The sequence below is a fragment of the Phacochoerus africanus genome, chromosome 13, assembly GCF_016906955.1.
Source record: "Phacochoerus africanus isolate WHEZ1 chromosome 13, ROS_Pafr_v1, whole genome shotgun sequence".
In the NCBI taxonomy this organism is placed as follows: Eukaryota; Metazoa; Chordata; class Mammalia; order Artiodactyla; family Suidae; genus Phacochoerus; species Phacochoerus africanus.
Window position 1 is genome coordinate 13,424,897 of NC_062556.1, and position 27,036 is coordinate 13,451,932.

The window sequence follows — 27,036 nt, forward strand, 5'->3', positions numbered from 1 at the left end:
CATATGCACTGATAAAACAAACTCTTTGCACTTGTAAAGTTATGCAATTTTCACTTAGGAGTGGATTTACTTTTCCCAGTTTTCATTTTGAGTACATATTTCCCATATTGCTAATTAGAGTTTTATTTGGGTACATTCTGAATATACCTCATTTCAATTCTCTAGGGATATTTGTTCAATAATACGGAGAGATGCAGTTCAGGAAATTTATGCAAGTCAACAATTGGTGGAGTCTAATCTTTAAATGCATGGATTTGAAAATGATTTACAGGGCAAACACAGGAACTAGTGTAAAAACAATTGCTGCAGCCTGGAAAAATATTTATTATGAGTGCACGGGAGAATGATTACAAGGACCATTAGGAAATACATTCCCCCCACAAAGAAGTATTTCTTCCGAACCTCACAGACAAGCAAAGGTTTCCAAGAGCCAGACTCTGAATAGTGCTATTCTATTAAAGAAGGAACAAGGATTTCTTCATTTATAGCCTGCATCTTTGCATTTTCATAACTGTTTATATAGAAAACAGCTGTTCACTGTTAAAGAGGACTGAATTTTTCCTCTATATTATAGAAAAGAATTTTGGGGGGGCTGTATTCACGGTATGTGGAAGTTCCCAGGTTATCGGAGATAACGGCTGCTGGCCTACACCACACCCACATCAATATGGGATCCAAGCCACGTCTGTGACCTACACCACAACTCATGGTAACACTGGATCCCTGACCCACTGAGGGAGGCCAGAGATTGGATCTGCATCTTCGTGGATACTACTCGGATTTGTTTCCACTGCACCACAATGGGAACCCCTGAAAAGACATTTCTATAATGTTCTTCCTCTGACAATATCTTAAAAGGAAGGGTTTAGCAAATTCAATAGCAAACTCAGGTTGTTGTTTTTAATCTACTGATCAATCTTTCTAGCTAGCTATCATTTTTAGTATTTAAAACTTGTTCAGTAAGTCATTTTTTAAAAGGCAAAAGACTTGAATCAAAATTCCCCTGGGGGATGATGTAGAGTGACATTCAAAACATGTATTTCAATATAATTGTTAAAATATGGGGCTTTCAGAGAGGGGATCTTGGTGTTTACACTATGCTCTCATTATTACATTACTACAAAGAAGTTTCTGCCCATTGTGCTTGACCCTACAGTATATCCATTATGAGGCATTCAAGAATGACTAACCAGGAGTTCCCTTTGTGGCTCAGGGAACCCGACTAGGATCCATAAGGATGTGGGTTCGATCCCTGATCTTACTCACTGGGTTAAGGATCCGGTGTTGCCATGAACTGTGGTATAAGTTGAAGACCCGGCTCAGATCCCACGTTGCATAGGCCAACAGCTGCAGCTCTGATTCAATCCCTAACCTGGGAACCTCTATAAACCAAGGGTGCAGCCCTAAAAAGCAAAAAAAGCCAAAAAAAAAAAAAAAAAGAATGACTAGCCAATCAGATACGTAGGTTTGGCTGAACATTGCAAACCCAGTAATTTACCTTTGAAAACACAACTAAATGTTCAAAGATTGTTCAACTTTAACTTTGAACTGATTCATCTGTAACATAGAAGAAATATTTTCCAATTAATTTTTACTAAATTTTAATTTCCTTATTTTATATTTCAACTTCCTATTGTTTTGGGCAACACAATTTGTGGGCTATTTTAATTCATCTTTCTTCAGGCAGAAAGTCCTATTCAAGGATGACTATCATATTAACTCTAATTTGGATATTATGGTATAAGGTTGTGAATTATTCTCTTCAACATAATAATTTCAGACATGCATATGGATATATACAGAAAGTAATATAAAACATGCCGTTTACTGAACCTCTGTTATAGCCCACATAGCTGAGATGTTGTTTACTATCTTTCTAGCAACCTTACAAAAGGTTAAGAAATTTGCCCAAAGTTACACAGCAGTAAGTGGCAGAGAAGTGGTTTAGGTTTCTCTATTATAAATCCTGCTCTGGTGAGATGCTTATTATATTACACTATTTCCTGACTAGCTTGCCACATCGCCTGAATCAGTCTTGGGTTTGACATACTGAAGTTAAATCAGTCACATGTAGACGTTTTTATAACAGCCTTCTTCTACCAATAACTGGATTGACTCTAATTTGGCACAGGCAAAAAAGTTTGGTTACATCAAACTGAGAAAAAAAAAAAATCATATCTGCTGTGCCCAGTGACTCATGATATCCCTCTTCAGATATTTGGTCTTTCCACTTAATCCAAAAGTGTTTGGATATATCAATCTCTCTAACAAGGCACAAGAAGAATAAATTTTGACATATAAAATACTCAGATATTTAAGTTTTGATTTTTTTAGAACTATCAATTCCCTTGTTTTCTACCATGTTCTCATCAACAAGAGGTTCCCATTCTTTGAAGTTTAAGTACACAGGAAAATATGGGAGTTCTATTCAGGTTTCAAAATATTTAGTTTTTATCTACATGTAGCAATAAGTGCATGATGATGAGGCCAAGGACAATTACTTCTTTTGATTTTTATTCCTACTGATACCAGCAAATGAGCATCTGTTATGTGACAATTATTACAGGAGAAAGAGAGAGTAAACATGAGTTAGAATCCAAGCCTTTGAGAATCAGTCACTGAGGGAACAGAAATGCAAATAAGTAAATATACCTAATTATTCAATATTTCATTTGGACATGAAATTATAGAGATTTGCACAGGATAATACAGAAATACAAAAGAGGGACAGCTCAGAGGAGGGACAGGTAATAGAGAGGGTGGGGAGGAAGGGCTGATTAATACTTAATTGGATTATTGCATTTAGCATCATGTCCTCCAGGTTCATCCAGGTTGTTGCACATGGTGGGATTACCTTCTTCTTTAATGGCTGAATAATTTCATATACATAATAGAATCTATTGACAAACAGTTTGTTTCCATCCCTTGGCTGTTGTGAGTAACACTGTAATAACGTGGGAGTTTAGATTTTACTTCGGGTTACTAAGTTCATTTCCTTTGTGTATATACCCGGAAGTGGGATTACTGGATCATACGGTAATTCTATTTTCAGTGTTTTTGAAGGACTTACTATTTTCCATAATGGCCATAAAGCCAGTCACAGAAAGACAAATATTGTATAATCTCACTTATATGTTGAATCTAAAAGAGTTGAATTCAACTAGCAGTGAGCAGAATGGTGATTGCCAGGGGGGTCTGGGGAGGCAGGAGAAATAAGATTTGAGTCAAAAGGATAAAAATTACACCATATTGTTACTATACTATAATACTATAATACAATAATAATAATGTTCTGTAGCCTGAAATTTGCTGAGCTAGACCTTAAGTGTTCCAATCACACACACACACACACACACACACACACACACACGATAATTAAGTGCAAAGAATTAATTGTAATTGTTTCACAATGTACAGGTATATCAAATCATGTGTATGCCTCAAAGATGTACAACTTTTATTTTTCAATTAAATCTCAATAAAGCTATAAAATAATGTTAAAAAAACTTAATGGGGGCTGTGATACCTTAGCATTATAAGGGTTCCCTAAAAATATAGTGGCAGGATGCCTGTCTCCCTCTCTTATACATGCATATATATATATATATACTTGCATTTTGGGAAGAACATATTTATAAATTTGCATTTTGGGAAGCCCTTACTAAATAAGAAAGATTTTTGAATATATATAAATCATATGACTGATAGATTGAATGCAGAAAAATTTACAACGTTGTACACCAAAACAGCAAACCCCATGTGTAAACAAAGGATCAATAGTCATAATTTATAAAGTGTATCTGCAAGTCAATAAGAAAAAACATCTAATCCATGAGAAAAATGAACAAAGAATTTGATCATGCAAAACAGCCCCAAACTACAAATGGCCAATGACTAGATAAAACTAATAACAATCATGTTTATATATGATGAAGGCAAATTTAAACAATAAAATAATATTTCTCCTTATTAGACTGATAAAATGAAAAATAAGACTATTCAGGATTGGAAGGTGTGAAGGGAAATTGACACCCTCACCTGTTATTGGCAGGAGCGTAAATTATTATCTTTTTAATAAGAAAAAGTTAGATCAATATATATAACAATTATTTTCTATTGTCATATTAAGTTCTAGGGAAGAAGGAGAAGCAACCATTTCCTGAAACTGGAAAAACCTAAACTGAAACTGAAAAGAAGTGAAATCAAATAATGAAAAAAGTTGGGTGGAGGAGAGCAGGGCTTTTTCTGATTATAAAAGTAAAGATTCCAATTAATAAAAGGAGTTGGAAGGAGAAAGAGAGAAGCAATATTTTTAAAATTAAATACATTAAGCGGTATTTTACATTTTTCTTTCTTTCTTTTCCTTTTTTTTTTTTTTTTTTTTTTTTTTTTTAGGGCCACACTTGCGGGATATGGAAGTTCCCAGTCTGGGGTTGAATTGAAGCCACAGCCACAGCAATGCTGGATCTGACCTGCATCTGTATCTGTGACCTGGACTGCAGCTTGCTGCAACCCACTGAGGGAGGCCAGGTAGCAAACCCACATCCTCATGGATACTAGTTGGGTTCTTAACCTACTGAGCCACAACAGGAACTCCTGTTTTTCTTTATTGCTTGTTTCTTTTGCACAGAAGATAGGTTATCACTTTAATAAGCATGAATAAAATGAGTAAAGGAATGAAGAATGGTATGGCAGACAGAAGAGATTCATTCTTAAATTAATTCACACTTGTAAATAAATATCGTCATGTCCTAGGAAAAGAGGTAACTTTATGGCCATATGCTAAATGGATATTAGAGATTTTTTATATTCCGCATGGAAGGTGATATACTGTAAGACACCTATCCCGTTTAAAATTAATCATTGGCCTTACTATCTACACAAATGATATGCTATTTGTTTATTTATTCTGCCAAATGATATGCTAACAGAACTTCCTTTTTAGTATCATGGATCAGTTGTTATCTGAAGCACTAAAATTAAATAGGACTAACATTTTGTAATAATATGAGCACGAAATATATCTGTATGTCTAGACATGGATCTTCACAACTAAAAACAGTGATACATTTGTTCAGCTATTGAAATATTTTGTATACTTTTAAACCAAATTTTAATTGAAGGAAATGTATTATATTTATTAAATATAAAAACTGTACATCTATAACCAAACAGGAGTAGTATAGAAAGAATGTTGGCTATATTCATGTGGCTTGAAGAGTTTTTATTTTTTTTAATGTAGATAATATAATATATAAAATAGCATCATTGCAATAATTAATCAAACTAAGGTCAAGTAAACTTTCTTCGTGTAACTTTGAACAAGCAAAGGCAATTAACGTATACTTAATTCTTTCAGTCCGTATTACTGAATATTCTTAACAATTGGGAAAATAATCATAGGTTTCATTTTGTGAAATAATGTCTCCTAATTTAACTTATTTTTCTGAGTATCCAATCACTCTGAACTTTAGCAACTTAATTATGCATGTAATACTAAAACCAAAATGATAAAGAAACAGAAAGTTCTTATACATTTCTGGAGGTGTCAAGAAATAGCCTGAGGAATTCTCTTGTGGTTCAGTAGGTTAAGAACCTGGCATTGTCACTGCTGTGGTTCTGGTTAGAGCAGTGGCATGGGTTTAATCCCTGGCCCAGGAACTTCTACATGTCACAGGTGAGGCAAAAAAAAAAAAAAAAGGAAAGAAATAGCCTGAGATGATAATATTCATTCAACTGTGCATGGTTTAGAGGTGAGGGCAGGGACTTTGGAGCTGGGCTGTACAGAACCTTGAGTCTGCTGCTTGTAAGCTCTCTGACCTTCACCTTTTTGAGACTCAGTTTCCATATCTCTCAAATAGTATGACGATAATAATAATAGAACCTCTAGCTTTGGGGAGGATTAAAACATTAGAATTTATAAAGAGCTTAAAGCACTGCTCATATAAGTACCTTATAAGTGGTTTTGTTAGTTGGTTGTAATCTTCAACATTTATAATCAGAATTGTTTCAGGTGATCAAGTTGTTGGGAGGACAGAGTGATGGCCCAAGAGGTCTTTTTCTAACTTTCTGCCAAAGCCAAAAATTCCACCTGAAGTTTGGCCTCTATAAATAAAATTAGCTTGAGACCATCTGAAACATAGGAGGTATTTAATAACTTCTTGTTGAAGAAGTGCTCAAAGGCTGAATTGGTAACCTCTAAATGAATGAATGGCATCTGGAGGGGATTTTATCAGGTAGAACAGTTACCTGGAGGGACTGATGTTCTAATCAGAAGTCACAGAAAAAAAGTCTAAGTGAGAATGGTGAGATCAGAGACTGTGAAGATACATTTCTTTCCTTGCCATTTAATTTACAACTAATTCTCACTATAGAACCATAGAAATGAAAAGTCGACATTTCTCTTGATTCTAATTCTGACTTAAATACTCAAGGTCCTCTCCTATTACATGTAGGTCAAAGTTGGATATATCACAGATTTGTCCTAAAATAACTATGAATTAAAATATATAAATCAAGGATTTTTTGAGACATTTGAAATATCCAAGAGATATGTACCCAGTCACCTTTAAAGTTATAATGGAAATACAATGATACATAAGAAAGGCTAATGACTATTCTTATTTATCATCAAAATATAAAATTCATTCCATTAATTATCATAAAAAATAGATAGTGAAGAGTTCTCACTGTGGCACAGTGGTAACCTGACTAGTAGCCATGAGGACGAAGGTTTGATCCCTGGCTTCATTCAGTGGGTTAGGGATCTGGCATTGCTGTGAGCTGTGGTACAGGTCTCAGACTCATCCTGGATCCCATGTTGCTGTGACTGTGGCTGTGGCTGGCAGCTGTAGCTCTGATTCGACCCTTAGCCTTGGAATTTCCATATGCCTTGCGTGCAGCACCCCCCCTCCCCCCAAAAAAAAAGAAAGAAAGAAAGAAAGGGGGAAAAAAAAGAATCCAACTGTGGAGGTGTGGATTTGATCTCTCCCTGGCCTGGGAACTTCCATATGCCACTGGTGCAGCCATTAAAAAAAAAGGACAGAGAGTAACTAGCATTTTGTTCCAGAAAATATTAAAGTATACATATAAATGTGAGAAACCTATTCTCTGTTCATAAGAAAAAAGGAGAAAAAAGCAAAAATACCTGTTAATTTTATTTTATTTTTAAAAATTTATTTTCTCTATTTCTCCCTCCATTTCCTTGCTTTCCAAAATTGACTTTGTAGCTCAAGGTGGAAAAAGTTGGAAAGAACTGATATTTTGACAATCTTTCTTTATTTTTTTTGCCATCCCTGCAGGGATCAAACCCACTTCCCAGAAGTGACCCAAGTTGCTGCAGTGACAAGACTGGATCCTTATGCTGCTCCACTGCGGGAGCACTCCAACGTCTTGAGAGTCCTGAGTCTTCCTGTGCAATGACAATGGCCTATCTCTCCATTTCAGTTCTTCTTTGATTCCTTCTTTGATTTTATTCATCAGAGTTTTGTAGTTTTCCTCATATGGATCTCGTACATATTTTGTTAGGTTTATACCCAAGGATTTCATTTCTGCAGTGCTAATGTAAATGGTATTGTGTTTGTTTTTTTTTTTCTTTTGTCTGTTGTTGTTGTTGCTATTTCTTGGGCCCCTCCCGCGGCATATGGAGGTTCCCAGGCCAGGGGTCGAATCGGAGCTGTAGCCACCGGCCTACGCCAGAGCCACAGCAACGCGGGATCCGAGCAGCGTCTGCAACCTACACCACAGCTCATGGCAACGCCGGATCATTAACCCACTGAGCAAGGGCAGGGACTGAACCCGCAACCTCATGGTTCCTAGTCGGATTCGTTAACCACTGCGCCACGACGGGAACTCCGGTATTGTGTTTTTAACTTCAAGTTCCACTTTTTGATTGCTGGCATAAAGAAGAATAATTGACTCTCTGTGTTAACCTGTACCCTGCAACCTTCCTACAAGAGCTTATTGGTTTCAGAATTTTTGGTTGTGGTTGTTACTGATTTTTTTCATATTTTCTACATAGACAATCGTGTCATCTACAAAGACAATTTTTATTTCTTCCTTCCCAATCTATATACATTTTCCTGTTTTACTGAGTTAACTCTAACTTCCAGCACAGCGTTGAAAGGAGTAATGAGAAGGACATCTTTTCCTTATACCTGATCTCAGAGAAAAGCTTCAAGTTTCTCACCACTATGTGTGATGTTAGTTGCAGGTTTCTTATAGATATTCTTTATGGAGTCAAGGGAGCTCCCTTGTATTCCTAGTTTTCTGAGAACTTTTATTATGAATGGGTGTTGGATTTTGTCAAATATTTTTCTCTACATCTACTGAGATGACCATGAGATTTTCTTTTTCAGTCTGTTAATGTGATTGACCACACTGGTTGGTTTCAAATGCTGAACCAGCCTTACCTACCTACCTGGGATAAATCCTACTTGGTTGTGGCATATAATTCTGTTTACACATTGCGGATTTGATTTTCTAATATTTTTTCAAAGAAAAAGGGTGCTTTTAAAAACACAGCTGGGATTCCATTTTTATCACAAGTCTCCAGAGTTTTCCCTGACTCTTTGATTTCCTTTTATGACTTTTGTCCTTAAAGTCTAATATCTGAGTCTAATATCTAAAGTCTAATGTATGAAAGTTGGCTTTCAGTATCCTCCATCCTTGGTATTCAACCCAAAGATTAGTTTATTTTTTTCAACAACTGCATGGCCTCAAATCTTTTTCCTTACATTTATTATATGTTCTGTTTCAGTTTTATCACATTTAAAATAAATAATAACATTCATCTCATAAAGTAGCACCCAGAATTCTATAAGAAAGAGCTGTGAGCAATACCAAAACTGTATACAATTATATAATATGTAATTTATGGAATAACAATTAATACATACATACTAGTTTGCCACTTCTTCCATAAAAAAAAATACTGCAAACTTCATAGCTTAACAATGCAGTTCTTGAGGCTGGAGTGCCAAGATCAAGGAGTGGGCACTCTTCTTGGGGTACAGAGGGCTGCCTTCTAGCTATGTTCTTGCATGGCCTTTGTGGGCATCCTCGTATCCCTCTGTGGGTGCAAATTTCTTCTTCTAATGAGGACCCCAGTCAGATTAGGTTAGGGTTCACTTTAATCGTCTCAATAACCTCTTTAAAGGCCCTACCTGCAAATTTAGTCACATTTCAAGGTACTGGAAGTTAGAGCTTCAATGTATGAATTTCAGGGGGAAATCACAGTTTATCCCATAAAAAACATTCCACCTGATTACTGCAGGCATTGTTGATATGTCCTCCGAAAAAAATGTTAATAGGATTTTAGACCTAGATAGGATCTGTCATAACTTCATTGTATAGATGCTGAAAGTAAAACCTATATAACATGGTAAAAAATAATACATTACAACGACTCATTAATAGCACCAGAGTTAAGGTGATTACAGATTTATTATTATTACTTCTCTAACTGAAAAAAGTGCAAATTATTTAGCAAAGTGTGCAACTGTCATTACCACAAAGACCATTATACTCTATGCTAGCTATTGTTGCCAACAATCCCCCCATACTTCTCTCCAAATATCTCCAAATTGTTTGCTTATAAAGACCTTTCTTACAATTTTTGATTGCCTATTATAAAAGCAGTTCAAACCAGAGGAGTTTCAAAATATTTTGCATTTAAATTGGATGGAACATTTTATGACCTATTAGAGTAGAAATAAGCACCGCTGCTAGGTGATTTCATTTACGGCAAGTAATTAAGTCTATTAATTATGATTAGTTTAAAAAATCTTGCTGTATTTTGCTTATAATTAAATTATTCTCTAAATGTTAGCAGTGTTTTCCCATTAGTCCACATGTTGATAATTTCCAATATATTAAGTGCCTCAGATTAATTAAAATTTCAGTACTTCCTAGAAAGTCTATAAAAGTAGCTCTACATTGCTTAATTATTATATTTTAACTTTCAAAAGGCTTTAACATTTCCACAACATGGTATCATATTTATTTGTACACACACACACACACACAAATTTATTTTAAATATAATAATTTGTTAGGCAACCTTGATCCATCTGAAACCCAAGAAAGTAAAAAGATCTCAAAGAAGTTGGATAATGTCACAGTATTAAGGCATGAAATCCCATGCATCATATTTATAGAGGTGACCTCATGCCTTCAGAGAGTTTTGCATTTATTTTTCAGTATTTCTACCTGGAGGAGTTACTGGGTTACTTACTATAAAATTGATTAAAATAACTAAATATAAAAGGGCAGCTGAATTTGGAAGTCTGATATTGAGGAGAGAGACTTTAAGAAAAGGACAGACTTCTGCTATACTTTCATATAGGCCTAAATAGCTATTAATACCAGTGTTTATTTTGTTCTTTTTTTATTGCTGAGTAGTATTCCAATGTGCATATATACCACAGCTTCCTAATCCTATCGTATGTCAATGGACACTTGGGTTGTTTCCATGTCTTGGCTATTGTGAGTAGTGCTGCAATGAACCTGCGGGAGCATGTGTCTTTTTTTAAGGAAAGTTTTGTCCGGATATATGCCCAAGAGTGGGGTTGCTGGGTCATATGGTAGTTCTATGTATAGATTTCTAAGGTACCTCCATACTGTTCTTCATAGTGGTTGCACCAGCTTACATTCTCACCACCAGTGCAGGAGGGTTCCCTTTTCTCCACACCCTCTCCAGCATTTGTTATTTGTGGACTTATTAATGATGGCCATTCTGAGTGGTTTGAGGTGATATCTCGTGGTAGTTTTGATTTGCATTTCTCTAATAATCAGTGATGAGCATTTTTTCATGTGCTTGTTGGCCATCTGTACATCTTCCTTGGAAAAATGTCTATTTAGGTCTTTTGCCCATTTTTCCACTGGGTTGTTGGCTTTTTTGCTGTTGAGTTGTATAAGTTGCTTATATATTTTAGAGATTAAGCCCTTGTCGGTTGCATCATTTGAAACTATTTTCTCCCATTCTGTAAGTTATCTTTTTGTTTTCTTGTTGGTTTCCTTGGCTGTGCAAAAGCTTGTCAGTTTGATTAGGTCTCATTGGTTTATTTTTGCTTTTATTTCTATTGCTTTGGGACATTGACCTGAGAAAACATTTATTAAGGTTGATGTCAGAGAATGTTTTGCCCATATTCTCTTCCAGGAGTTCGATGGTGTCTTGTCTTATATTTAAGTCTTTCAGCCATTTTGAGTTTATTTTCGTGCATGGTGTGAGGGTGTGTTCTAGTCTCATACGGAGTGAAGTAAGTCAGAAAGAGAAAGACAAATACCATATCACTTATATCTGGAATCTAATATATGGCACAAATGAATCTTTCCACAGAAAAAAAAATCATGGACTTACAGAATAGACTTGTGGTTGCCTAGGGGGAGGGGGAGGGAGTGAGATGGACTGGGAGCTTGGGGTTAATGGACGCAAACTATTGCTTTTGAAATGGATTAGCAATATGATCCTGCTGTTTAGCACTGAGAACTATGTCTAATCACTTATGATGGAGCATGATAATGGGAGCAAAAAGAATGTATACATGTATGTGTAACTGGGTCACTATGCTATACAGTAGAAAAAAATTGTATTGGGGAAAGAACAAAATAAATAAATAAGTAAATAAAACTACAAAAAAAATTATCCTATTTTAAAAAAATCCTAAACTTACCACCAGACCCTAGAGTACATTAACTGAGGTTCATTCCAAAGCTCTTTAGTATAAAGAAAAGTTTAATTATGTTCTGTGAATTTTGTTTAAAAAGGAAGTAATACATAACATGGTAGATTTTTTTTTTAGCCAATGATTTTCATATAAACTGACTATACTATAAACAAAAAATTGTTGCCATTAAAATTCAACTATTTGGAATGCTATTAGTATTTTTATAATCTCTCTATTCTCCAGTATCCTTGGATAGACGACTTTCATGCTATTCACTCATTGCCCTTTCTCAAATGGTTTTCTAAGATTGTCAGACACCCAGTCCACACAATTACCACTTGGAAGCTAGCTTACTCGCCTTATCTCAAACCAAAGCTGGTTATATGTTCTGGGATATTGATTATTTTTCCTTAACAGAAAAGGCTGCAAAACTCAAAACTCTGCCTCTAGAGCCAAAGTCTCAGGCAGAGCTGTATCGGCAACAAGGAGCCCATGAAGAAATGATAAGACAGTAAGCAAAACCAGAAAGGAAAAAGATGACAAAGTATATAGGAAGGGCAAAAAATAAAAGGGTTCAACAATATCTTAGTTATATTTTAATAGCTATTACAGGTCCCTGGCACCTAAATTCTAATCATATGATCAATACTATGTGAGTAATATTTACAACAACATGTTAGAACAGATAAAAGTCAAACTGCATAAGTGATAAAGATGGAAATTAATATTTTAAAAGCATTTTTATTTTATTAAAAATTAATTCCTTCATTCCTTAGTTAAAATAATTCAGTGCAAACCTATAAAACAGTTGTATTTTTGATATATTTGCTAAAATAGTATTTAAGTAGTACCTCCCCTTTTATTCCCAAGGGAACTGTTTTTCTGTTTCTCCTTGTAGGAGTTATCAGTGTAATTAACATAGGGGGCAAGCAACAAAAATTATAAACAAAGTTTTCTCCTCACTGATAATCAAGTTATTCTGCCACACAAAATCCTTTAGAAAGATTACCTACAAAGTGTATCAAATGCCAAGGGGGAAGGTTCCCACTGTGGTGCAATGGATTAAGAATCTGACTGCATCGGCTTGGATCACTGCAGAGGCAAAGGTTCAATCCCAGACTGGTGCAGAGGGTTAAAGGACCTGGCATTGCTATAGCTGGGGTGTATGCCACAGCTATGGCTCAGATTCAACCCCTGGCCTGGGAACTTCCATATGCCATGAGTATGGCCATGAAAAAAAAAAAAAAGTGCCAAGGGGGAGGGAGCAGGGAGAGGGATGGACTGGGAGTTTGGGGTTAGTAGATGCTAACTATCACATTTAGAATGGATAAACATCAAGGTACTACTGTATGGCACAGGGAACCATATCCAGTCTCCTGGGATAAACCATAATGGAAAAGATATATTTCAAAATATGTATGTAAAACTGAGTCGTTTTGCTGTACAGGAGAAACTGGCACAACATTGTAAATCAACTCTAATAAAAAAAAAATGCATCAAACTTGAAGAAAAAACATTTGTTGAGCTTATATACCTCACGGCAGTGCCATTACAGAAACTGACTATAGCAAAATAAAAAACACAGACCTTGGCTTCAAGAGCTCACAGTCTTATGATGGGGAAAGATGTGTGAACAACTGATTATAACATAAACTGGTAAATGTGCATGTTCCAGACACAGAAGAATGGAGTGCAAACCCAGCCTGAGAAAGGAAACGTGGGACATTCCTGAAGCCAAATCTTAACATTTTAAACAGGGAGTAGAATCTAGCCAGAGGTAAAGGTTGTAGTTCAAGGTAATAAAGTAACAAGACAACTTACAGAGGTAATGTTCACAGACCACAACATAGGAGAGTAAATATTCACAATCTGGAATTGCTAAGCAAACAACACAAGTCAGGAAAGGCTGAGAGATGGGTGGGCAGCAAGTCAGAGTCCAGATATGATCTATCCTGTTCAGGAGCCTGGGTTTTATTCTACAGGATCTACCAAGTAAAGCATAGGGAAGCAGGTTACGGATTTTAGATAACATAATATGGCAGCATTATTTACAGAAGCCAAGGGGTGGAAACCACCCAAATGTTGATTAGTACATTAATAGAAAAACAGAATGTGGTATATACATACGGTAGAATATTATTCATTTTTAAGAAGGAATGAGATTTTGATACATGCTACAATATGGGTAAATCTTTTTTTAAATAATTTTTATTTTGTTCCATTATAGCTGGTTTACTGTATTCTGTCAGTTTTCTCCTGTACAGCAATGTGACCCAGCCACACATAGTTCCCTGTGCTACAGAGCAGGATCTCATTGCCCATCCATTCCAAATGCAACAGCTTGCATCTATCAACCCCAGATTCTCAGTCCATCCCCCTCCCCCCTTGGCAACCACAAGTCCATTCTCCAAGTCCATGATTTTCTTTTCTGTGGAAAGGTTCATTTGTGCCGTATATTAGATCCAGATTTGTGATATCATATGGTATTTGTCTTTCTCTTTCTGACTTACTTCACTTAGCATGAGAGTCTCTAGTTGCAACCATGTTGTTGCAAATGGCATTATTTTGTTCCTTTTTATGGCTGAGTAGTATTCCATTGTGTATATATACCACATCTTAATCTATTCATCCATCAGTGGACATTTAGGTTGTTTCCATGTCTTGGCTATTGTGAATAGTGCTGTAATGAACATGCAGGTGCATGTGTCTTTCTCAAGAAAAGTTTTGTCTGGATATATGCCCAAGAGTGGGATTGCTGGGTCATACGGTAGTTCTATGTATAGATTTCTAAGGTATCTCCATAGTGGTTGTCCTAATTTACATTCAACGTGGGTAAATCTTGAAGACACTATTCTAAGTGAAATAACCCAGATACAAAGGGACAGATATTACATGATTCCACTTATATAAAGTGTCTGGAGTAGACAGATCCATAGAGACAGAAAGTAAGATGATGGTTGCCAGGGGCTGGGGAGAGTGGGGACTGTGGAGATCAAAAAGTCTACAAATAACAAATGCTGTGGAGAAAAGGGAACCCGCCTACACTGTTGGTGGGAATATAAACTGGTGCAGCCACTATGGAAAATAGCATGGCGTTTCCTCAAAAAAACTAAAGTTACCATATGATCCAGTAATCTCATTTCTGAGCATGTATCTGGGAAATACGAAAACTCTAATTTGAAAAGATTCATGCACCCCCGTGTTCATTGCAGCACTATTTACAACAGCCAAGACATGGAAGCAACCTAAATGTGCACTGACAGAGGAGTGGATAAAAGAAGACATATATATAATGGCATATATATAACAGAATAATATTCAGAGATAAAAATAATGAAATAATGCCATTTGTAGCAACATGGATGGACCTAGAGATTATCATACTAAGTGAGGTAAGCCAAAGAGAAATACCACATGAGATCACTTATATGCGGAATCTAAAAAAAAAAAAATGATATAAATGAATTTATTTACAAAACAGAAATAGACTCACAGACATAGAAAACAAATTTAGGGTTACCAATGGGGAACTGGGGGAGGAATAAATTAGGAAATTGGAATTAACAGATTCATACTAGTATATATAAAATAGATAAACAATAAGAACCTACTGAATAGCATGGGGAATTATATTCAATATCTTGTAAAAACCTATAATGGAAAAGAATCTGAAAAAGAATAGCTAGGAATTCCCATCATGGCTCAATGGGAACCCGACTAGTATCCATAAGGATCCGGGTTCAATCCCTGGCCTCACTCAGTGGGTCGGTGATCTGGCATTGCCATGAGCTGTAGAGTAGGTTGCAGATATGGCTCGTATCCCACGTTGCTGTGGTGTAGGCCTGCAGCTACAGCTCCGATTCCACCCCCAGCCTGGGAACTTCCATATGCCATGGGTGTGGCCCTAAAAAGAAAACGACAAAAAAAAAAAAAAAAAAAGAAAAGAAAGAAAATAGGCAAATAGAGACAGAGATAACTGAGTTACTTTGCTGTACACCTGAAACTAACACATTATAAATCAACTATACCTCAATTTTTAAAAATGAATTAGATGGACTTTAATATTAAAAAAAAAAAAAGGATGAAAGGATTCTCCATCCTCCATTGTCTTTTTTGCTCCCCTGCATCTGCACATGGTGTTTCTTCCTGTCATGATTTTTTAAAACTTCTCTGCTTGGATTACTCCTGGTTTTCCACTGCATTTAGGCAGTTGTGTTTCCTTTCCATCCCTCTTAATCTGGTAGTTACTTGAGGGTGTGGCTTTTGTCTTTAAGCATCACCAGCAAGTAGAACAGTAAAGGTGCTCTGAGATATGAGAGTATCGGGCCTAATAGGGAAGGTGGACAGGGAGAGGAGGAGGGAAGAAAATGAGGGAAACATCAGAAATAAAGGAGGCAGCACATAGAGCATTCATGCCATCTAGCTACAGAGACATTTTTAGTTTATAGTCGATATTTTCTGCTTCACACACACACACACACACACACACACACACACACACACGGGCTTCATTTCATTATCGAAGCAAATTCTAGGCTGTAGAAAACTTCTGCAAGAAATTCAAACGTAGCCTGGGGCTTGCTCTCTTCTCCCTTTGCTGTCCTCTGTCTCTGGCAGAGAACAGGTCCTCTGTCAGCATTTGCGGACTTGCACTTGGGGACAGAAAGAGCATCTCTTGGCCAGAGCCCCCAAATGCCATCCACTTGGTTCCCCACATGTTTACTCAATAGCAGCAGCCAACAAGCCGTCCAGCTTACCCCCAGTATTAGAGGAGAATGTGGCCAGGAAGGAAAAGAGGTGCTGGGCTACGTGTTCCAGAGCCACCTGCGGAAAATCACTGAGCTTAGAGGATGCCATGGAGAAAAGCAACAATAGCGCCCAGCCCTGAAAACCCAAGTAGTGTTTTTGAAGAAGGAAGAGCAGACTTTACAACATGCCGGGAGCTTACAACTGGGCAGATGAAATTAAAGAGAAAAGCATAGAGGAAAAACGTCTTTGCACTTTTCTATGGCAGCATAGAGCTGGCCACTGAGAGCTCCTGAAAGCTGAAGGGAAAAAGGGAACGGAGTGTGATACAAAGAATACAAATAGAATCCTCCAGGACTGTTTTCCCAGTTCTGTATTCCCTAGAAGTGATGTGTAAACACACAGCTTCAGAATCACGAATCACCAAATTACAGCACAGGCATTATACACCCTAGAGACATTTACTGTATGTTTCTGTTTCCAAGAATTGGAACAAAAAGTAACTGGCCTTTATTTAGAAAAATCATGAATGTGCCTCATGTGGTGGAAGAAAAATGAGAGTGAGGATAAGTTTAATAGTTCCCTCTCATTTGCATGGTTTATAAGGAGATCTCCAGCAGGAGTTTATAGTGTATCTCAAAACCATCCACTTTTCTGGAGAACAATAATGTTTCTGTTTCATAAAGTTCTCAAAGACCACCTATTGGGTTTTTGTATTTCCCAGGAAATATGTGGGTTGGGATAAGCTGTTAAATTCATAATTTCAAAAAGTGGTAATTCTTAATTTCGTTTCTCGATGGGTGACAGAGAAAACGTAAGACTTTAAATTATGACCCTCCACAAAAGTAACCCTCCCAAGTTCAGTGTGAACTTTGTGCAAAAGAAACAAAAGAAATGGTTCTTTATTACTGACAAACTGAACGGTGGGATCTGAATAATGGAGAAGAGCTGATCTTACTGCTGTTCTTGCTCATCAGTCGTCGTGGAGTCAGAAGTACTTGTTTTGTACAGAAGAGTAATTCATTGGAGAGCCAAGAGAAGGTGTCTAACACACAGTGAGATTTTTCAAATATATTATAATTAACCTAATGCTTTTAGTTTATGTTGACAGCAAATGAATGCTACACTGGAAGAGGTTGCTTGTCCTAAAGACATAAAGTCCTTTTGTTAGGTGAACAGAAGTGTATACACCTCTTTGAAAATAAATTCCTTTTTTTTTTTTTTTTATGGCCCCACCTGCAGCATATGGAAGTTTCCAGGCAAGGGGCCTACACCACAGCCACTGCAATACTGGATCCGAGCCAGATCTGTGATCTATGCTGCAACTTGCGACAATGCCGAGTCCTTAACCCACTGAGCAAGGCCAGAGATCCAACTCGCATCCTCATGGATACTATGTCAGGGTCTTAATCCACTGAGCCGCAATGGGAACTCTAAAAATAAATTCCTTAGTTGTTTCCTTTTGGTATGAATTAAAGCAGTATCAAATCCAAGCTACGTTTCATATCTAACTTGAAATTTGCTATTTTATGTCTTGGAAGATATAAATGTACCACATGCCAATCAGTGCAGTTTGAAAGGATGAAGGTATGCCACATCGTAGACATGTACAATTTCGCATTTAATTGTGGAAGAAATAAAAACAGTCACTTTCAGATATAAATGAGGGAAAAAGTGGTTTCATGTCATTAATTAGCTCTAAGGAAACTCATGGGGATTGAATTCCAAGCTCTAAAAACCTAGTGTTAAATTAAATGCCTAATGACCTGTCATAGTTCTGTCAGCCAGGCTGACAAGCCCTGAACAGGCATTTGCTTCATCCATGATACAGGGGCAGGCGCTGAAATGTTTGGTGCCCAGGAGGGAGCTGGGCTGCGGCATTAGTGAGCCTTGATCCGTGTTGCCTTTTCCTAGCAACAGCAGGTGTCTGCACGCACAGGGGGACAGAGAGCCAGGGCCCAGAAATCAGTCGAGGAGCGTGCTCTTGATTATGCTTTTCCAGGAGAGGAAAATAAGCTCAAGAAATGCAGTTTTTCATCCCTTTTACAAGTTTCTTAATTATTTACATCATTTCATGTAGCCTCATGTATTAAAACCCTACCATATGCCCAGCATTTCTGATGAGCCCTGCTGTGATAACAGTTCCTGATTGTGATGAGCAGCATGTAGCAGTCAGGTTTAAAGTATAATCAATGCCTAAAATATAGTTTACAATGCAAGGCAGAAGGACAACTTAGAACCCAAGAGTGTGGTTCATAGTCTAAGTTACTTTGAAAGCATATAATGGAAGAATTAGAGCATGGACCACCCTAGGGTCAGAGATAAAATTTATACATTATACAGTCTTGATAAGAATGTATGTTTTCAAAGAATTACTTTAGCATACTGATTATACGAATAGACTATAAGAAGGACAAACCTATTTTTGATATTCAAAAGTGCAGTGCATCCCAGGAAACCTAGGTAAATATTCATTACAAATATTAAAACATTGAATGATGAACCCAACCCTTTTTTGCTGACGAGTATACAACAGAATGGTGTACATCATTTTGCTGCATCCATTTAGCCTTTTATACTGAGGGTCTATGAGAGAATAAACAAAAACAATGATAATAACAGTAACAACTAAATATAATAGATAGCTACTCTTTGATGGACAAATATGCCAGGGAGTATGCCAGGCTCTGGATCTGCATTATCATGCTTCATCTTGACAACTGACCTAGGAAGTAGGCAGGATTTTCCTATTTTAAAGGTGAGAGGACAAAAAACTCAAAGGATAATTTGTCTAACATCACATACCTGGTTAGGAGCAGAAAAAAGAATTATATCCATTTCATAGGCTTCATGTGTTCCACGCAATATTTTATTTCGACCACACAGAGATGAGTGACTTGATACCAACAAAAAGACGTCTTTCCCATAGTTCTGAGATGGCCAGACGTTTACCTGGACGGTATGTCTATGGTTTGCATACTCAGGTGGAAAGTTTTTATTTCTCTACCACATGACAGTGGACTGTTAGGGTACGACCTCTTCCCCTCCATGTTTTCACTTCCTCGGGTCTACTTCCCCTTTTAAAATAGGATTTTTTCCCCCTACCAAACTCCTGGGTCTTACATTGCAGAGAGAGGGAATAAAAAACGAAAGCTCCAAGGATCCTGTTACCAAGTAGAGAGTATGGGTCTGGGCAACCATAACGAGATACAGAAATGGCAGGGGAGGGGGGGGCGGCGGTGTGAGGGGGAGACGGGAAGAACACGAGAGAACCTCTGTGCTGTGCCACACGCGCAAGGACTTGCTGAAGGTAGGTTTCCACGAGACAGTTATTTCTAAAAGCTGCCCCAGTGGTTCTGCTGATCGGTCATGTTTGACAACCACTGTCTTCTCTACTTGAGAAAGTCAAGGGACTCTGAAGACGTTTTAATTCATGAGTTAAGCCTTGACAGATCATTTCAAGTAGTACTCACTCCACCTTGACTGCATGTTAGAATCATCGGGGTGGTTAAAAATAAATGCCACCACACTTCCAGCAGTTCTGGTGTAACTGTCCTGTGTTCTGTCCTGAGGGCTGGACAGAAGCAGCAGAGTAGTGCGGGGAAAAAAACCTCCCACAAAATTCTGCTATGATCCAGGAGAAACCTATTACAACAGGTGAGCAGAGAGAAACAGGGGAGAGGTCTTTCTGTGTCAAGAGACTCTTGGGTATAAAGGCCCAATGGAGAAAAATAGTACAACTGTATGATGAGAGTTTCCATTGGACTAAAACATAAACTCTGAATAGTGATGGTACAAGATGAAGCGGACAATTTAGGCAGAACCCATATCAAATGCACTGTGACGTCTGGACCTCACACAAGTGAGAGATGGACAAGGCAATGCTTTGCAGAGAGCACACGTGCTTAGGCTTATTACCACCAAACCTAAGGGTCCTCTAAGATATGGACTCTCCGTGCTATACCTGCCAATCTCCGCCCTAGATTTACTTTTCCTAAAAATGCAAAAACAAAACAAGAACATTTAGTAGTGCTGTGGGCAATGGATTGGAGGCGGTAAGCAAATGGCCAGGTCCTCAGTTGGAGAAACAAAACGTGAAAACAAGTAAGAAGCAAAACCAGCGCTTGCAATAAAGCAGTGTTGTTGCCATAGCAAGAGAAAAGTGCTAATTGAGTTAGGAAGAGGTTAAGGGAAGGCTTCCCAGAGAAAGTGGTGTTTAAGAAGAGATCTGAAAAACACGAATATTTTCAAAACAGTTCAAACAGAGGAGAGAGGAAAAAAAGAAACGCAGTAAATAATAATACATTGAATTCAAGTAACGCATTTTGTGTTAATTAAATAAAGCAAACCACAGTAAAGGCATCAGTGTATTAACTTGTATGGATGACTCTCAAAGTTACCTCAGCAGAAAAATCTCAGGTATGGACGGGAACCCCCTATCAGTGCCTTTTCTCATTTTTCTCCCCAGATGTACTTTCTTTTCTATTTCTCCCTAACAGTTATTTGATGTTCATGAGACAGTATCTTCATGGTATGAGATATTTGTTTCCTTCCAAATCATCCATACTCTGATGGAATTTACTGGACATGGAAAGTACTCAAGGTTTGTTTTAGATGTCTCATATTTAAAGGAGAGTGGGAAAAAAAGAAGAAAACGAAAGATCAATAGACAACTAACGGTTAACCAGTGTCTGCTCTTGCCCCTGTGTACCAAAGGCAAAGCTCTTGCATGGCTGCTGACCCACCACCAGAATCCACCGTCTCTAAGGAGAAAGCCACTCACTGCACACCAACATACCCCACGTCCTGATGAACAGCTAGGAAGCAACGCTGTAACTGATTTTGCTGTGATTTTTTTTTTTCTTCTTCTTGTGATTTTTTCTTCTTGGGGGAGATGCACAACGGTACATCTTTGAGGGTTGGCAGTTGCAAAATAAAAGACATAGACATATAGATGCTTTCTTTCCCTCAACCACTACCAGAAACACAAAACGGCATCTGACTATGGATCTCCAGGTGGAGCCTCCTGTGTAGATTTCAGGTAGCTATAGGACATGAGTGGTATTTTTCATTTGTTTTTAACGTGAAATTTGTACAGTAGCAAGTTTGAATTGATGCTGTCATGTATTGCTTCTTTTCAAATGAAATTTGAATTAGAAAAATGCTGGCATAAGAAACGTTATCAATAGAGAGTTTATAAAATAACAAAACAACGCCTATGAAATACAGATAAATTCAGCCCTACTCAGTTCTAAGAAAACACATTTCCTTTGCTTCTGTCCATTCAAGATTTCAGGGCTCCCCCACTGGCCAGTACTTTTCTGAGGCCTCCCCCTTTCTCTCTCCTCCTCTCCGAGCCAGGGAACCCCCTAGTTGCATAGGAGAGACTCCCCTGTCCCTGAATTTTACCCCTTAGATATTCCCCCTGACAGTAGGTTTGTTTCTTGATTCCACATCAAGGAGTTTTGAATACATCACACAACATAAAAGAGAGCTTCAAAGAGCTGCGATTCTGGAGTGTTTGGAATCAAGACAATTCATCCCGATGTTGAAGGCATCTGATTGACATGCATCTCTTCACATGTCTCTCACTGCTCTGAGATGGGATCAACGAATAGGAGTACAGGGCTGTCCAAGTGTTGAGTTTTCGCCTTCCTCTTCATCAGCTCCCTTAATTTCTAAGACAGAACCCAGATTAGAATCAAAGCTTCAAGTTAAAGTTGCAAAGCTGTTAACATACCTTCATGAAAGGGAAAAGTAAATTGAGAAGAACATATGCTGTTGACTATGGAGAGATTATTTTTTTCACTTCAATTTGAAGAGCTATACAGAGATTGAATTGCAGTCTTTTCACACAAAATAATGTATTTCATTGCTGTCCATTATTATTCAACATCTAGGCTCCCCTGCTTTTGGACTAGTTATTTCACAATTTTGTCAACCATGTGTAACTGAAACAAGGTAAGGTCTTTGCTATAAAAATGCTTAAGAAATGCCTCAAGCTCTTCATCCACATTCAGTGAGTGAGCTTCCAAATATTAGGCAAGAGGGAAGGCAGCATGAAAGTAATTTTAACTCCCATAAATTCTGCAACTGCAAAAACTATGCTAGGGGCCAAGGGACAAGTTCCTTGTCTAAGACGTATCTTCAATCATGCCTCATCTTTACCTAAAGCACAGGAAGAGAATCAGTTCTCAGGGCATGGGTGCTTTTGTTGTTTTTTTTCCTGCTTCCTTTGACACTATTCATTCTGATAAATAACTGCAGGATGGGTGCTGGCTTCTGTCCTTGATCAAGGGAACATTCTCTATTCTCTGTTGATCAGGTTTATGACAGGCTTAGCAGGATGGATATCTAGGTGGAGGCATGGTGGCCTGATGGTTACAGTAACATTTCTGTATTTAAGGCGCAAATTTATATCTAAGCTCCAACACTTTTTTTTTTTTTGGTCTTTTTAGAGCCGCATTAGCGGCATATGGAGGTTCCCAGGGTAGGTGTCTAATTGGAACTACAGCCACTGGCCTATACCACAGCCACAGCAACATAGGATCCGAGCTGCATCTGCAACCTACACCACAGCTCAGGGCAATGCTAGATCCTTAACCTACTGAGTGAGGCCAGGGATTGAACCTGTGTCCTTATGGATGCTAGTCAGATTATTTTCTGCTGAGCCACAATGGGAACTCCTCAAGCCCCAACATTTACCAGTATAAGGATGCAGATTAATTTTTTCCCATGTGATTCCTCATGGGGAAAAAGAAAGTCCATATTTCATAGGATTGTTTGGAGGTTTAAGTACATTAAACCATGTCAACAACTTACCCCAGTTCCTCACACATATCGATTCAAATTGCTGGCAACGAGGCCAGTATATGATCAACACAACTACAACATCATTAGTCCAGTGTTAACAGAAACAGTAAAATCTTTCTTTCTGTGCCTGAAACAATATTTATGATATGCAGTTAACGCAGGCCTTTCTTTTTGGAAGATATTAGAAAGGTACCAGAACAAATCTGTAATCAAGTCTTGGCAACAGGAATTGGTTTAATATCTGAAATCACAGGAAGGTTGCTATTAGTTGATGAACCTAAACACTGCAAATTGATCAGGAAAAGAAACATGAAGGGAACCTTTCAGATATTCGAGATTCTGCAGCTTAATTCAAGTGCATTCATAGTGAGCATGCTGAGATCAATTCATATTGAGCATCTTTTCTCTATCAAGTACTGAGGTATGACTAGTGAACAAGACAGATGCACTCCTGGCATTCGCAGCCTAGAGAAGCAATGTGAAATGGAGCAATATGATGCGATCTAGAATGTGTATGGTGAGGGCATTTATCCCAGGGACTGTATGGAAGGGAGGTTGCATCACAGAGTCTCCCTAGAGGAATGGAGACCCAAGATGAGCTTTAAAGAGTGAGTAGGACTCAGTTCTGTGAAAATGAATAGTAAGGCATTCCAAAAACATAAGAGACAGACCAAAGACAAACCTCCACCATGTTGAGACTGAAACAAGGAAAACCTGGGGTTACAAAGATATGAGGCAAGACATTTATGCTAAAGCAGTTTCATTTAAGACACAGATTTTACTAGAACATCAAACATTTTGAAATCAGGAATTTAGGAATATGTTTCATAAACCACAACCTGCAATCTCCAGGAATTTATATGAAAGTAAAATCTTATTCTTGATTTTATAATGCTACTAGGTAATCAATGTTACTTTGCTTTGGAAGAATTATCAACCCAAGGGAAATATGCTCTTTGATACTGAATGAAAGATACTCCAGAATAACTCCATCAGAATTTTGTTTTGACTTTTCTTTCCTCCATTGTGCTCTCAAAAGATTAAAAGAGAAAACGCAAATGTAGTGGGGTTTTTTGGCTGCACCCGAGGCATGCAGAGGTTCCCAGGCTAGGAGTCATCTACTCCGAGCTACGGCTGCTGGCCTACGCCACAGCCACAGCAATGCCAGATCTATAACTCACTGAGCGAGACCAGGGATCAAACCCAAAACCTCATGGTTCCTAGTCGGCTCTGTTTGCGCTGCGCAATGACAGGAACTCCTAATGTGTCATCTAAAAGATATTACTAGTTCTCACTTTTTTTCATTACATTTTATATGTGTTTTGCTACATTGCTTGGTTCTATCACCCTCCACTTCCACAACTTCGTATGAGCAAAAAGTACAGGCATCTTGAAAGAAGTGTTAGAAATTACCAAACACATTCTATAGCTTTGCTTCTGACATATCTAAGGACTCAATTTGTGGCTTTTGATTCAATATGCTTTGAAGTTGGAGTTCACTTTGTATATTCCTAAAATATACAAAAGAACCTAAGCAAAGAAAGAAATGCTCAGTAGGAATGAACATTTTTAGTGGTTCAGGGACAAAACAGACAACAATGTATATTTAATGTCTGATGAGTTCTACTGCATGCAATTACTTTTAATTTTCATAATTAGCATTTCAAATCTTAAATCAAATGAGATTTGTCATCAAATTATTCTATCTGCCTATTATAATTATTTGGGTCCCTTTAAAAAAAAGCCAGACCCTGAATTTTAAACACAAGAACTTAAAAAAAAATGAGTTGATAGTGTTGACATGGCTGAAACTAGTATATGTGATTTTAGAATCAGAGGGAATGCCCAAAAGTTGCTGTTTCCTTCATTGTTAAGCGATAGGATCATTTCAATTAGTTTCAGATTTCCATGCCAATTGGTCAAAAAACTACAGGAAAAACATCAAGGATGGGACCTTAAGTACCTGGTAAGCAAATTCAAAGTATCCAACCTTAAGTACTTAGTAAGTAGCAATAGTTAAAGCAGCCAATGCTAATGTGGGATAATTAGGGCCAAGTTAAGAAAAAAAAGAATACAATTTTTATTTAGAACTTTCTTTTTCTCTTTTTCATCTTATATTACATATATAGTTTCTTCCAACTGTTGTTCTAGAATAATCACTATCATTCACCAGTGAACAGAAAACCGTATTTCTGGATGTAGACGTAAACAGATTTTTGAGAACTTACTCAAAATCAAAGACTGATGGAAACAAAAAACAATTATGCTATATGATAAATGTAATAGTTCTGAATTGGCTTTAATATTCAAATCCATGTAAATCTAATGAAAAAATGTATTACTCTCCTCCAATTAACTTCTTTAACTTCTCACTCCTGACAAATCAAGAAACTAAGCCAGCCATGAGAGAAGTTTTAGTACTTTCATCTGCTGTTGGACTAAAGGCTTTCCTTTACTAATAACTTCTAATAATGTATTTTATTCATCTCAGACCTTCTAATTTACTAAGAGCCTTCACATGCATCCATCCACTCATTTTACACTTCCCAAAAATCTGAGGAAAATATTTTATGTGTACAAAGCAATACATATATAATCACATATTATAAAGTACTTCAAGCAGACGAGAAAATACAAGTTCAATGAGATCTTGTGTGACCCTTCAAAGTAACAAGATTTGTAAATGGCAGAACCAGAACTCTTAGTGCCGAGATTCTAAAATTCATGTGTTTTACCATTACAGCCCAGAAAAGGTGTACATTTTAACATAGATGCCAAACCCCATCAATTGTTAAACCACTTACTGCCACTCTTCCGTGTGTTTCCTAATCGGCAATCTGGCAAACAATGAATATTATCCACTTAGAGTTAAATAGAAAATGCTTTCATTGGGGTTAACAGATGCAAACTATAGCCTTTGGAATGGTTAAGCAATGGGATCCTGCTTATAAGCACTGGGAACCACGTCTGGTCACTTGTGGTGGAGCATGATGTGAGAAAAATGAATGTATGCATGTATGTGTGACTGTGCAGCAGAAAATGGACAGAACACTGTAGACCAGCTATAATGGAAAAAACAAAAATCACTGCAAGAAAAAAAGAAAATGCTTTCAAACTCAAACCTAATTTTGGAGTATCAGTTTCTCTGGCTGCGATCTGAATGCCGTGGCATCCGAGTCTGGCAACACTCACCTCTTTTTGACGGTACTTAATGGCCAATTTGAGTCTCGCGAGATCATTTCCACTTTGCTCTTCGATGAGACTGTTGTCATCCCGGTAATTGAGAATGATTTCCAGCTCTCGGGAACTTCTCGTCTGATCCAGCAGGTCCTTCGCGAACTGTTTGCACTGTCGTGACAGCTCCTCATACTCCGACTTGAATTCATTTTCCACCTTACTCAGTTCTTGGAGCTCCCAACTTAGCTGAAAGGCCGTGAGAAAAGGGTCTTCGCTGGACAAGGCGATGAGCGAGGGGCTGGCCAGGGCCTTGTAGATGTTGAGTCTGGAGCGGGAGTGGCGGAGGCTGTCCACGTCTGAGCTGGACACACATTCGACGCAGTTACAGCGCACCTCGTGGGGTCTGGGCACCGAGACACCCTTCTGAACTAAAAGTTTTATTATCTCGTAATTATTTGTATGGGCTGCCAAAATGATGGGTGTAATGTCTGGAGTGAATTCAGAGAACTGCTTGTCAAGGAGTATGGGAGGCACCTAGAAAAGAAGAAGAAAGCAGAGGTGTTGAATAGCCATTCATGTGCTTGTTCAAGCCTGTGAATTTCAAACAGCGTGCTATGCCAATGTTGAACAAGAT

At 37.7% G+C, this 27,036-nt stretch overlaps 1 protein-coding gene across 1 annotated transcript in view; it reads right to left on the reverse strand.

Moving 5' to 3' along the window:
- TRPC4 (transient receptor potential cation channel subfamily C member 4) overlaps positions 1-27,036 on the reverse strand; it is a 160,343-nt gene that overhangs the window by 100,796 nt on the left and 32,511 nt on the right. Inside the window, exon 2 of the mRNA XM_047756241.1 lies at positions 26,418-26,936. Within this exon, the coding sequence (XP_047612197.1) occupies positions 26,418-26,936 (519 nt within the window). The remainder of the gene's footprint in view (positions 1-26,417; positions 26,937-27,036) is intronic.